The sequence below is a fragment of the Rhipicephalus sanguineus genome, chromosome 5 (assembly GCF_013339695.2).
Source record: "Rhipicephalus sanguineus isolate Rsan-2018 chromosome 5, BIME_Rsan_1.4, whole genome shotgun sequence".
In the NCBI taxonomy this organism is placed as follows: domain Eukaryota; kingdom Metazoa; phylum Arthropoda; class Arachnida; order Ixodida; family Ixodidae; genus Rhipicephalus; species Rhipicephalus sanguineus.
The window spans coordinates 154,042,762-154,055,904 of record NC_051180.1 but is presented as its reverse complement, the minus strand read 5'-3'; the positions used below and the strand labels follow the sequence as shown (position 1 = coordinate 154,055,904).

Genomic DNA, 13,143 nt, shown 5'->3' with positions numbered 1-13,143 from the left:
ATGGCCTGTTATTAATTAAAGGTGTTGGTTATAAGCTAGCTCACTTTTATGAAGATGTAGGAAAACTTGGTTTATTTACATGAAGTACAGGAATAGGAAAAGTAGAATGACCGTGTACTTTGTGAGTGTACTTTGTAATGAGGGGCTGCCATTGAACCTCATTAAAGTGAAAAAAAAAACTTAAATAATAAACTTCACCTTTCTGGGAAATTTTTCATCGTGGAAAGTAACAAAAAGATGGTGATGAGAGCTCCTCTTCGAGTGCGAGTGATCCTGCCCTGGCATCGGACTACGTTAATGTACCGTTAGCATTGTACAATGTAAAAAAATTTTTAGATGCCAAGTAGCTTAAGGCGGGGGCTTTGTCCATCCCTCCCTTGGCGTCCACACCCCCTCTCTCTCCTCTCCTACGCTCCCCCCCTCTCGCACGCCTCATTCTCTCCTGCGCAACGCCGCGATGAGCGCCAGCGTCAACGCCGCCGCCAGTGTCAGCGTTAGTGCCAGCACAAGCATGCCACGGGAGGTGCCCACACCCCCACTGCGCATGCGCGTCCCCTCCCCCTCCCTCTCTTCTCTTACGCTCCCCCCCCCCCTCTCGCACGCCTGTCGACCGCGTTCCCCGCTCGCCCTGTGAGAATTAACGGCCAGGCTAGAGGGAAGACACGACGCGGGTAGCGTTCCTCTTCGCATTCCATGACGCTTTGAATGGATGGATGCAGCTTACGGCGCAGGACTCATTTCAGTTCTCGAATGTACATGGCACATATGCAATCTGATTATGAGCATCATTCACATTCTAGAAGGTCCCAATACCTAAAGGTGCTGCTAGTGCTGAGTAATTACATGGGCAATAGTTTTAGCCGGTCAAGCATGTTCACTCTGAAAAACCTCAAGTATTCACGTCAATAGTAAATGTAACTTTCCAGAAGTGTATGGCTCTTCACATGTGTTGACAATCATCGTAAATTGTAGAGCTGTGCGAATAGCAAAATTTTGGGTGCGAAGCGAATTCGAATATTGAAGTGTGAGTGCGAATCGAATCGAATATTTTTCGAATATTTCTCGAATATTTCTAGAATATTTTTCGAATACTTCCAAGTGAAATTTTAGGGAAAAAAGTTTGAAGAGGATTCCTTAGCATATTCTTATGAGATAGCAACATGAAAGTGTTTCTTTTCGCGAGGTTGACGAAGCGCTGGTGGGGTCATATTTCATGGTTGTCTTTCTTATCAAGAATGAGGCAATGTAGAGGTCGAATTCTATTTATGTACATGATTTGGTACAACCAAAGTGCTGCCGACAACACTTGACACGTGATAGGTAAAAATGCCATTTCCTCAGCCTCTCCTCCTCTTTCAACTTCTGTGGAAGCCCAACTGATGTGGTGAATAAGGGTGTGCTCCCATCAAGTCCAGAGTTCCAAATCTGCCTCGTAGACGTCGATATACTATAAGAACATCTGAAATTTTGGATGCTAAAAAGCTTTGGCGTCCGATTTTTCGGACTTCCTGCCCAAATTTCAGGCGCAAAACAGCATTAATTGAGCCCCCAACTCTGCCACATCTTTCATCTCCATGTTGGAACCAGCGTTTCCTTGAGTTAATACACTTGCGACCGTAGCAGAGCTTGAAAGGCAGCTTTGCCGCCATACGGGGGTGTGTTGAGGTGAAGTATATTGAAAATCTAGGGACTACTTCCAATCGGACGTTGACTGTGTCTTGGCAAAGTTCGACCGTAATGGAGCTTGAAAGGCAGCTTTGCCGCAATATGAGAGTGTAATACCCCTGTCACATGGCCACGACCGAACTCCGTTGATCTCCGTTCCCCATTGAACTCCTTCATGGAGCTTAACCAGAATGGAGTTGAGGCTGTGCTACACGGCTCGGTGCAAGCTTTCGACGGTTGCCGCATGGGGCAGAAACAGCGCTGCTGCGCTCGTCGAAACGTCCAATTTTTTGCCTCTGCAGTCGCCTTTAAAGCAACAAAAACGTGTTTTTGTGTGTTGATGAAGTGCTCAGAATCACCATTGCTGTCACAGTGCTTGTGCGTGCGCCTCACACGTGCAGAAACAAATATGGTGCGACACTTCACAGCGGTGGCTTGGCGAGACGTTGGTGTGGAGAGTACAAGCGCTGATGTCCGAAAAAATACAACTAAAACTTGCACTGCGGGGCGTGAAATGCTACGCAAAAAAAAGAGCAAATTTATAATTGAGGTCATTAGGACGATTTTGCTAGTGCGGTTTTCAGCGTAGCAACAGCTGGCGGGTAACGAGAGTACTCCATCGAGCCGAAATGGTCATTACCGAACTCCCTCCACCAAAAGCTCCATTTAACTTCCTCAGCGAAATGGTGACCGTGTGACATGAACCCCATCTCACTCGAGGAAAAGACGAAGGAGTTAAACGGAGTTCACGGGTGCCCGTTTGATAGGGGTATAATGAGGTGAAGCATATTGAAAATCTGAAGGGGTCACTTTCAATCGGACGTTGACTGTATTTGTTTTTGGGAAGTTTGAATAGTTCGAATAGTAAAATTCCAGTGCGAATCGAATCGAATAGCAAACATTATTCGAAAAATATTCGAAATTTTCGAATATTCGCACACCCCTAGTAAATTGTTTCTGCGCAATTTTTGCTCGTACCAAGCATTACTGACTTCCCCACATCTTGCCAACTCGTCTGCTGACACTGTGATGTGTGCTCCCTCTCAATTGTTTCAGGCGCCGTGTGCGAGAAGCACCGGGCCTCAAGTTTGGCAACGATGTCTTTTATATTGAGTTCCATGGATCTAAGGACGAGCTGCCCCTGTTTGGAGCACAGTACGACTTTCACTTGGAAGGCGTGGTGGACTGTCCCGAGTTTCTCGTAAACTTTGACGTCCTGGAAGAGTAAGTGGTCCTTTTTTTGCTATCACTGCCATGTTTGGGGTTACATGGGAAAGCCAATGCCTTATTTTCCATACTGTAAATCACGCTTTCTTTTCTTTGAAAATACTTATATATAGTGCATCTTGTACGATGGCACAACTTATAATATATGCATAGAACCATGCATGCTCGTTCGTGTGTTCACCTCGAGAACACCATGCTGCAGGGGCAATGCAAGCAACGTGCTTCCAACATTGCGTAAAAGCTATTTGGCTGCTGACAATGTCGACCCAGCGAAGCTGCCATGAAAAATAGCCGAAATTTCATCAGTGCATTGGAGGACATTAGATGGCTTCGGGTGAAGTCCAGTGAATGCAGCTTTTCTGAACCTTAGAGAGGCACTGCTGGTTGAAAATATTTTGCTTCTAGACCCTGCAGCTAAAAAAAAATTTGTTTATGTAAATTTAGTAACCTGAAACATGTAAGCACAACATTTCGCAATGTGTGTGCAAGGGTACATTGTTTCGTTATGCCGGCTGTGTCGAAATAGGTGCATTTTGTAACGGGTGCAACTTGTTTTTCTGTTGTTTTTTTTTTCTTTAAGGCTCATGAAAAGGGAGGGGTGTGACCTATAGTTGGCAAAACACAGCAGTAACACGCATCCATTTGTTTTGGTTAGCGTGTTCCTTCGCTTATTTTTTGCCAGTGTTCGTGGCGATTGTGGGGAATTCTTAATCTTCTCAGAGAACCAGTGGTAAGGTAATGCAAAGCAAGATAGAGAATTACCATGAAGCAGAGGCAGGCGCTGGTGGCCAACAGAGCAATGGGGACCAAAATTAACATGACCATGACTTTAGGAACTGATTAATGTTCCATGGAAATCCAAAAAATTTGTGGTATGTAGTGTATGCATGCATATGAGGTGAGAAACCTTAGTTTCAGATAGGTTAAAAGTTCGGTAAACTTACATGCTCATGATAAAATTCACTGTCTTTACAGCGACGTCACGGCACTTGTCACAGGCCCCCCCCTAAAAAAATTTGCCTGCGATGTAGTTGAAGGAACAAGCAGAGAACTAATCACAGATATATAGGGATGTTTGAATACTTAAAATTTTAAATACTATACAGAAGATAAAAATATCTCCTGGAGTCTCAAGGAGACAGAATGATATGTGGATGTGAGGACTGCAAGTGATCCTGCTGCAGGACGGATGCCGTTATTGCACAGGTTCAGCAGCTACCGAGTGAACACATCTGGCAAATAACTTCTGCTCAATAATTTTTTGTAATTAACTCTTTTGGGACCACGTAAAAAAGAGGCAATTGGGAAGGGTGTGAAAATTTTTTTTTTAATTAAATCAAGTCATGGCATTGTATTTCTGTTACATACATCGAAGTGAAGGTAATGAAATGGTCTTTCATACAGATTGAAATATCACCCATAAAGGTTAGACATAGTAATACATAATAAAAAATGTCCTATTGAACACTTGCTGCAAGGACAACATAGAAAAGTTGGACTAAGCATAGATACTTGAGCGAAAATATTACAGTAAAAAAAATCCAAGATATACAATTCAAGATATGTAAAACATGCTTCATTGCCCCCTTTCTTGCTTTGAAAAGTTTGGTACACATACCATATTTACTCGAACCTACGCCGATGTTTTTTCGAAAAACCGATGTGCGAAAGTGGGGGGGGGAGTCGGCTTAGATTCGAGTACAATGATTAAGTTTTTTTTTTTCTGGCCTTGCGAATTTCGGGGGTCGGCTTAGAATCAGGGCCGGCCTAGATTCGAGTAAATACGGTATCTACAGCACTTTTTCGGTGTGCTACTTGTTTTCATAGTCATCCGTTTATGTAAGCATATGTTACCCTGTGTATTACCCCCTGCAAGAATGCCTTCGGGCGCTGCAGGTACTTTAAATAAATAAATACTAAACAAGTGCAGCACTCATGCTCAATGCGGCTTGCGCCACTCAACGAAGCAGTTCCGTGCAGTAGTGAAATACCAATGTACCTGACAGATATTGAAAAAAACATCTGTTTTCACCTCGGTTTCCTTCTGCTTATAACAGAGCTTGCCATTCTTGCGCCTGCCTACATTTTCTGGCTTGTGGAGCGCATGACTCGTGGATGGGAGTGGAGGAGGTGGAGCAGTGCGCGCTTGCCTGGCGTCATCAAGATTGAGAAGCTGATAGATGAGCTGTTCTCTAAAAGCTTGTTGATCGAGACTCTACCAAACAGAAATAAATCAACGAGAACAAACAGAAAGCCTCTTCGGCTATTCGCGAGAGAAGCGGATGTGAAACTACGCTCACCTACGAGTACTGGCTGAAGTCCCAGGTCGATTCTCGTCCGAATCGGTCTTTGAAATTAAATCCGAGCTCTCAGTCATCTTCGGATACCTCACTGCTCGATTTATCAAAAAAAAGTCTGCCATTGAAGCAGCAGAATCATGCAATTCATGTCTGTTTCTTTGCGCGGCCTGACAAGTGTCCGACACCATGGTCCGCTCCGTTTGCTGCCCACAAGTCTCTCTCCCATGTGTCGCCGCTTTCCAGAAAAATGTCAAACTATGCCGAAACTGAAAGTCTAGTGATAAAACTACACACTATATAGCAATACATGTAAAAACGCGCGAAACTATGAACTTGGCAGTGCACGGAAAGCGATCGATCATACAGTCGAACACGGATATATCGAACCCACATATATCGAATTTTCAGCTATATCGAACTCGTAAATTATCCCTTTGAAAATCCTTTGTAAAAGTATAGAAACTCGCACGTCTATATCGAACGGTATTTTTACCCGTCATCGGATATATCGAACGCTGTGCGAGCTGGAAGGCACACTTCGGCACTCGCTCAGCCCCGCGACCTTTGCGGCACCGCGCCTCCGCCGACACCCGAAATGCTCGAAAAACGTGAGGGCGAGAGGGCTCGGACTGTACTCCTGCTGGGCACGGTCTCCAACTTGAGGAAAGGCTTTTTTTTTAGATGCGAAGCAGCTCTTTGACTCACGTGTGTAACGCCGTATGTTACGTGCGTCCGTACGAATGCGCCGCAACACGTTCCCCTCGCCGTAGGTGTTGGAGCGTTGCCATGTAGGTCACACCACAGCTTTGCGTTGACGTCACGCTCCCCTCGCACGCTTCCCTCGCAGGTGCGTGCTGACGTCGCTCTCTCCCTCACCCGCAGCATGCTCGCCGTAGCGCCTGCAGCTGCCAGCTGGTCCGCCCGCTGGCAACCCCTCTGAACGTGTCACTTCTCTCTCGCTTCACCCGCGGTAGTCAAGGCAAAACGCGCACCTGCTCCGGTCCAGCGCCCGTGTCTCGACTCTGAAGAAACAACGACTACGAAGTCTTGCCGAACGCTTTAATGAAACTTACACGAAACCCAACCCGCCTCCCGTGTCTTTGCGTTTCAAACAAACGTTTACTTGAGTAAACGCTACACCGAGTTTCGCTTCAAACCGTTCTTCCAGCACCCGCGTCGACGCCCGCTTCAACCGGGTCCACGCCATGCGCACCGCTGCTGCTTCGCATCCCATCAGGGTTCCCTTCGAGGAGATGGTCCAAGTTTTTTTCTCTCTCTTTCTCCTACGCTCTCCGCGTTACTGTTGGCTCCGAGAGCAGGAACGAAGAAGCCGGCGGCCTCCTCCTTTCTTCTTTTCTTTTTTTTTTTTTGCCGTTTTGTGAGTTTTGATCAGCTAACCACAGCCCGTCCTTTCGTATTTGCTCAGCCAACCACAGCTCGCGCCTTTCATACATCGCTGCTGCCCTCGCAGGTAGCCCAGGCACCCGGGTAGCCATCGCTGTGATTGCAACTCATCGCAACCGCCTTGTTGGTGGAGTTCACTTCCGTGAGTTATCGCATACCACTGCATTCCTCTTTTGCGTGCGTGCTCCCCTGCAAGCTCAAAAACATCGAGCTGAAGTTTCTGCTGGCCAACACGACAGCGAAGCTGCAACTGCTCGACCAGGGCATCATCAAGTCCTTCAAGGTGGCCTGAAGGTTGACCTGCTTAGTGCCATTCAAATGGTGACGGGGCCCGGCGAGACGTGAAGGCGGACACAGTGGCCAACTTTTTCCGGAAGACAGGCTTCGTGACGGCGGAACTTGCGGAAACCAATGAAGACGGCGACGACAAGCGCATAGACGACGCATTTCACAAGTTGTCCCTCTTCCCAGCTGCCGTTCCACCTGAAGTGTCTGCGGACGATTTTGAGGAAGCGGACTGCAGTGTTCAGGCTGTTGCGAGCCTCGCTGATGAGGACGTTGTAGCTGCGGTTGCAGGGACTCAGAATGCCCAGGCCGACAGCTCAAGTGGCAACGAAGATCGTCTGGACAAGGCGGCAGCTACACGTGCGTGCTCCGCCGCTGAAGTGGCGGCAGCGTTCGGCTCGATTCACCGTTTTTACGGCGACATGGAGTGAAGCGGGTTGTCGCACCTGGACAGCCTCGATAAGATCAAGGCCAGCGTCTTCAACTTCATTTCGAAGACGAAGAAGCAGGCCAAGATAAGCAATTTTTTTTTGCGTAAATAAAACATTCTGTTGCATCGTGTGTGTGTAATTAGTTGTCATTCTAGAATGCGCAGATTGTAGGTGATCGTCCGCCACTGGTAAGGTCTCGGGGCCTGTATTTTTTTTATATCAAATTTTTCATATATTGAACTAATTCGCGATCCTCTTCGAGTTCGATATATCCGTGTTCAACTGTATATGATTGATGCTTCGATGGGGCGGTCTCGAAAGTGTTAAATAGGGATGCCTCACTTTTTATCAGCCTATATACAGATCCCTACTCGTTTATTATCTTCTCAGTCTGATGCATGGTTCTATTGTTTGTAAATTATAAGCTTTACCTAACTAACTTCATGCTAACTTCACATCTCGTGTAGACTTAGAAATGAGAGAATATTCAATATTTCAAGGTCACTTTCCTTGCATGTTCGTATTTAATTCAATAAGAAAGGTTTACTATTTGAACACCCTACAGATTTAAAATAACTATTTCAGAGTGCAACTTTCACCTTCTGGCACTTTTGACCAGTGAACTGCAACGTCACTACAGTAGACTCCCGTTGAACGGAACCTGAAGGGACCAGGAAAATCTGTTCCATTTAACACGAGTTCTGTTTACTGAGAGATGAACAGGGGTGCAGAATCCAGTTATGACACCAATTATATTACATGCAGTTCTCTTTTTAGGCAGCAGTTCCATTTATGAGATTTCTGTTTACTAAGAGTCTACTGTAATTGACATTTAGTGCCTTCAACTTGGCTTTTGTTATGTGTACTGTTCAGAGTAGCATATCCATGTTTCACATTTTTACATATTTTCCTTTTTTTAAATCAGGATGGCCAAGGAGTTTGATCTCAGGCTGGTGTATAAGAAGCGCTTTGAAGATTTCTTCGACCAGTTCAAGGATGACCCCGAGGGGAAAGTTCTTCTTCGCAAAATGCAAGCATTGGAGGTAGCGTATCTATTTCACCATGTATCTTTGCTGAAATTTTTTGTTTATTGAAACTTGAGCTGGTTGGTTTAACATTAAAAATGGTAACGTTGCCAATGCGATAAACATAGATGAAAGGAATATGTAGGACTTTTTGTATCTTGGCACCGCTGTATGATTTCTATAAACAGGAAATGCCATCACGATGAGCTCTAGATGGAAATTGATCACCTCATTTTCAGTGCATGAATTTTTGTGCAATCTGCCTCAGACAAAGAACAGTTGACACTGCTGGGGCTTGAATCCATGGCCTTAGTAGTAGTGAAACATCACAGCCTATGATCCACCGTAGAGGATGCTGAAATATCTTTACGTGAAAGTTTGTGGTTGCATTTCTTCCCCCTCTCACATTAAAGAAAGTGCTGTTGCCTAGGTATCACATCATGTTAAGTTAGGCCTGGTAACGCCACTGGAACTACGTCAATGTGCGCAAAGTTGGTGAGAATGAAAATGTATTTCACTACATCTGCGTCCAGGTGAACATACCTTCTTTGAAAAGGACAAAATGCAGTAACTCTTATGTACTTATTAGGTGTACATTAAAAAGCCCAAGGTGGTTTAAGTCTCTTTGGAGTCACCCGTTATATGGTGGTGTTCCTCGTAGTCGGATTGTGGTTTCAGGGTCCATAAAACACAAAATTTGAGTTCACCTTATTTCGATACCTACTGGCAAGCTTTTCTGGCCCTGAAGGCAAAGCTTTATAACCAAAGTAGTTTTATGCCTCCAATGCTGGAAATAATGTGTTGTATTCTGTAACATGATGATGGTGATGATAAAAAGGAATGTGAAATAAGCATGTGATTGGCAAGTGGTAGCATCCGCGAGTCGACATGGAACTTTTTATTGACTTATGCTACATTTGCTTTTTTTATATTACGCCCTTTGGAAACGTGACATTGTTGCACGTCTTTCCTGTCTCTGCAAAGCAAAATGCTGTTGTCATCATATGGTTGGTTGTCATGTACTGGTCCACCGTTTTGCTCTACTCTTTTAAACACTAGTGACAAACTCCAGCAACCAATGGCTACTAAAGCAGATAGAGCAAGGGGTGTGCAGTCTTTACATCATTTTCAATGTGACTGCCTTTGGAAAAGTAAGCAAGTCGGGCAAGCCTTTGTACCATGATTACAGATGCAGTAGATATATAACAGTGAAAAAAAAAAAAGTGTTTTAATGCAAGCACTTCTTTTAAAGGCCGTCCTCATAATGGACCACCACAAAGATCCCTGCCGCTACCCTTTTTCACTCTGTTGTCACATTCACAAGTAAAAAACCTGCTTTTGACAGATGACATCTCACCTTTGAAGTTTCACCTCAGAAGTTATTTGCTAGCCTTTGGCTATGTGCCCAGTTCACGAACTACATTGTACGCTTTCTTGGTCGAATAAAAAATTGAAATGCCTTGAAGTGAAATTGAAAGCAGCTGGTTGAATTTCCAGGCCTACCCACCGTTTGGCGACCAGACAACACAAGGCAAAGATCCAGATGACTACAAACATGCTGTTGAGCAGCTAGAAAAGATTAAAGCCCAGGAACCAGAATCTCGAAGAAGGCCACAAGTGGTAAGACCCTTAACTTATGTTTGTTTGTTTGTTTGTTTGTTTGTTTGTTTGTTTGTTTGTTTTCACAGGGCAGTGATCATTCCAGCAGTCTGTGTTGTTTGCAGTGCCAAACGCAAAAGACATGGCACTTTGTGACATTGTGAGACTGCAGAACTGGAAATTGTCCGTTCACTTTTTCAGGCGCAGTGCACTAATGTAAAGGAGTACTGGCACGTGCTTGAGCAGTTTTTTTTTTGTTGTTGTTGACCTAGATTGAAATAGCATGAAACAAGTTGAAAAATAAGAATGGTTGTCTTATTTGACGTTTTTACCATGAAGAGCACCGACACGTACCATATGCACTCGTGTAAAGGCCACATTTTTTTTATTTCTTAGTTTGTTTCGATATTGTTGGGGTGCGCATCAGACATGTGCCACCTTCAACTCTATTTTCTATCCTCATGGTAAGAAAATTTTCTGCCATTATAATGGCAAGCTACTATCTATCATCCATCTACTGTAACTAAGACAAGCATGAACTAGTACTGCACAGAAGTGCTTCCTGTGTCACGGTTCATGTTGGAAAGCCTTCTTTTCCATGTCACCCGAAGAACACACCTAAAATGCAGCACCACCTGGTAGCCCCATTCACCACTCTTCTGACCTTGCTTTTCATTTCAATCGTGGTTCATTATCATTGGTAGCATGCAGTGTTAACATAGCACAACTGCTTGACATGTTTACCGTGATGCCACATGTAATAGTGAAATGTTAATAACATACTGCTGTTAACTTCTACCTGTACTGTAGTAGATGTTGCGAGTTCTGCGGCAGTTTACATTGTATCAAGTTTCTGTATCAAACTTTAGGAAGTGGTCTTGGACCGATCAGCTTGCTCAGACTTGACAAGCATGTTACTTGGGTAATTGGTCTTAATCGGCTGTGCCCGTCTGAACTAACTTACGTTGCTTCATGCAAATGAATTTGTATTTTGTCTCTGTGTGGAAGAGGAATGTACAACAATGTATTCCTCTGCTCTTGGTGTACCGTGACAAACCATGCAAACAGACAGTAATTATTAATGCTCAGCTTTGCATAATCCTCCACTCGGAAACCACTTAGTAGAACCATTCTTAACCTTTCTTTGCTTCATTTTTTTTTTCTTTTCTTTTTTCAGGGCACATTGTCTCAAGCAGAATGGGAAGCTCTCAGTATGTTGACAACTTTACCTCTCATCTACACATAAATATAATATTAATATCCTGATTCATGTACTATATATCCTTTAGATGTGTTGGGTAATGTGCATGCTTGCAGTATAAATCAAGAAACAGCTTTAAGTGTACGACGCTGTGCACATTGCAACAGCAGACAAAAGATGCAGAGTAACAACAGATTGAGCACAAAGAAATGCACACTGTGTGGGCAGTTCTATGTGACCAGACACATATCTACGCGTGCCTGCCATTCACATTTTGGAGTGATGCATTATGTGCTAGATGTTGATTTACGGAGGCCTTTAAATTGCATGACAATAAGCTGAACACTTTTAAAGGATAACTGTTATAAAATTTTGGTCCACATTGAAAGCCTAACTTCAAATAGTGTAGACATATAGGGCAGCCTCTGTAGAAAACTAGTGCAATGTTTTATTCTTGAAATACAAATATAGATGCACAACAAAGAGCTTCAGAAAAAGTCGTAATATTTGGCACCAATACTGAAAATGTAGAGATGCCCTTCTACCTCAATTTATATGCACATTAAAGAAAACCACGTGGAAAAAGCTGATTTCAGCATATCTCTCAGCCCACAAATTGCTTTTGTATGGGAAACTTCAATGTTAAAATACATAATTCATTTATCGCAGATTCCTGAAACACTCCTTGCGAATAAACTTGTCTTCGCAACATCTCGGGAATGCTATGTCAACAGGAATAGAATAGTGCAAGCCGATAAACAGAACGGGACCATATTCTGAGATTTATAACTATCGGTGACAGTGTCGCTTTGCATGATGCAGAATCTCGCGTGTCCTACAACTGAGGCGACTACTTGTCCATGTTCCCTCAGCCAGCCAATGAGCACTCACTGAAAGTGAAATTTTGGCGATATCTCCAAATGGGATCGTCTTAGATGCGGTTCCGGGCTAATGGACAGCTATAGTACTACTGTAATTATCGTGTAAGGCCTGCAGTTGCTTTCCCAAATTATGGGTCCAATTTTTAAATTTATTTTTATGCTGGCCACGCTATAACCAACTGAAGGTGTAGACCAGCACAAATGATGCTACTGCTTCATTGAACTAGTCATAGTTTGCTATTGCTTCCACATAAGCTTAATTGCTTTACTCCAATGGCACTTTCTGTATGCTCTTGCCATCCTCATCTGCTCATGCTCCTAAATTGTGCCTGCACATTTATATTGCTGTTTCAGCGCATAAATTCTTTACTTACTTGAAACAGACATCAAGTTGACGCAATGAAAAGAATTGCAAGGTAGAGAGATGCCTCCAGGACAGTAGCAACAACAATGCATTTCGTTGTCTGATTTTGGGGGGTATCTAATCTAGGCTCATTAAAGCATTTCGAAGTCTGCTGCAAGTGTGCATTCTTAAGAGTGCCAGTGCAGATTGACAGTGTTTTTCTTTTGCCCTTGTTTCCAGGTATTTATGTTGTCTTTGCATTTCAAAAAGACCCTAACGCTGGCAGGCGCAGCAGCACTTCTGACAAATGAGTCCATGCCCTCCATCATCACCCAAGTGCAACAGAGTAATGACTAATTTTTTTTCATATCTTACATTGTTCAAACCTCGGCATGATGCTAGGTTGTTCTGATCATTATGTTCTTTGCTTACCATGAAGTGAAAGATACTAATTGCCTCTTCCTGTCTCTTTTGTAAAGGGAATTCAGCCGTACTTTAAAGAGTCAATAAAGTGAAACAACGAATCAATTTAGGCTGATAAATTATTCTTCTAAAACTCTGCTGTCATTAATTTCGCCATCATAGGGTTATTAATAGAAGAGAAAAAGGTCAAAGTTTCATTTCTAAATTTCATGCCGAAACCTCTGCACATGAATGTCAGCTTGACATCATGGATTTGAAAGTGTTTTCATATTTTGGTCTCTGGCCCCCTCTGAGGACAATGTACTTCCACTTGAGAACTATATAGGCCTTAGCAGAGGCTGTCAAATCCTGTGATGTCC

The 13,143-nt window shown here is 43.7% G+C and overlaps 1 protein-coding gene across 3 annotated transcripts in view; it reads left to right on the top strand.

Moving 5' to 3' along the window:
• LOC119394355 (mRNA cap guanine-N7 methyltransferase) overlaps positions 1 to 13,143 on the top strand; it is a 71,526-nt gene that overhangs the window by 8,456 nt on the left and 49,927 nt on the right. For 2 of the 3 annotated variants that reach the window (XM_049415753.1, XM_037661655.2), the window contains exons 6-10: positions 2,722 to 2,889; positions 8,238 to 8,355; positions 9,835 to 9,957; positions 11,114 to 11,147; positions 12,602 to 12,707. In XM_049415753.1, coding sequence (XP_049271710.1) covers positions 2,722 to 2,889; positions 8,238 to 8,355; positions 9,835 to 9,957; positions 11,114 to 11,147; positions 12,602 to 12,672 — 514 coding nt within the window. In that variant the 3' untranslated portion in view covers positions 12,673 to 12,707. The remainder of the gene's footprint in view (positions 1 to 2,721; positions 2,890 to 8,237; positions 8,356 to 9,834; positions 9,958 to 11,113; positions 11,148 to 12,601; positions 12,708 to 13,143) is intronic. The other variant, XM_049415752.1, reaches the window with a different exon arrangement.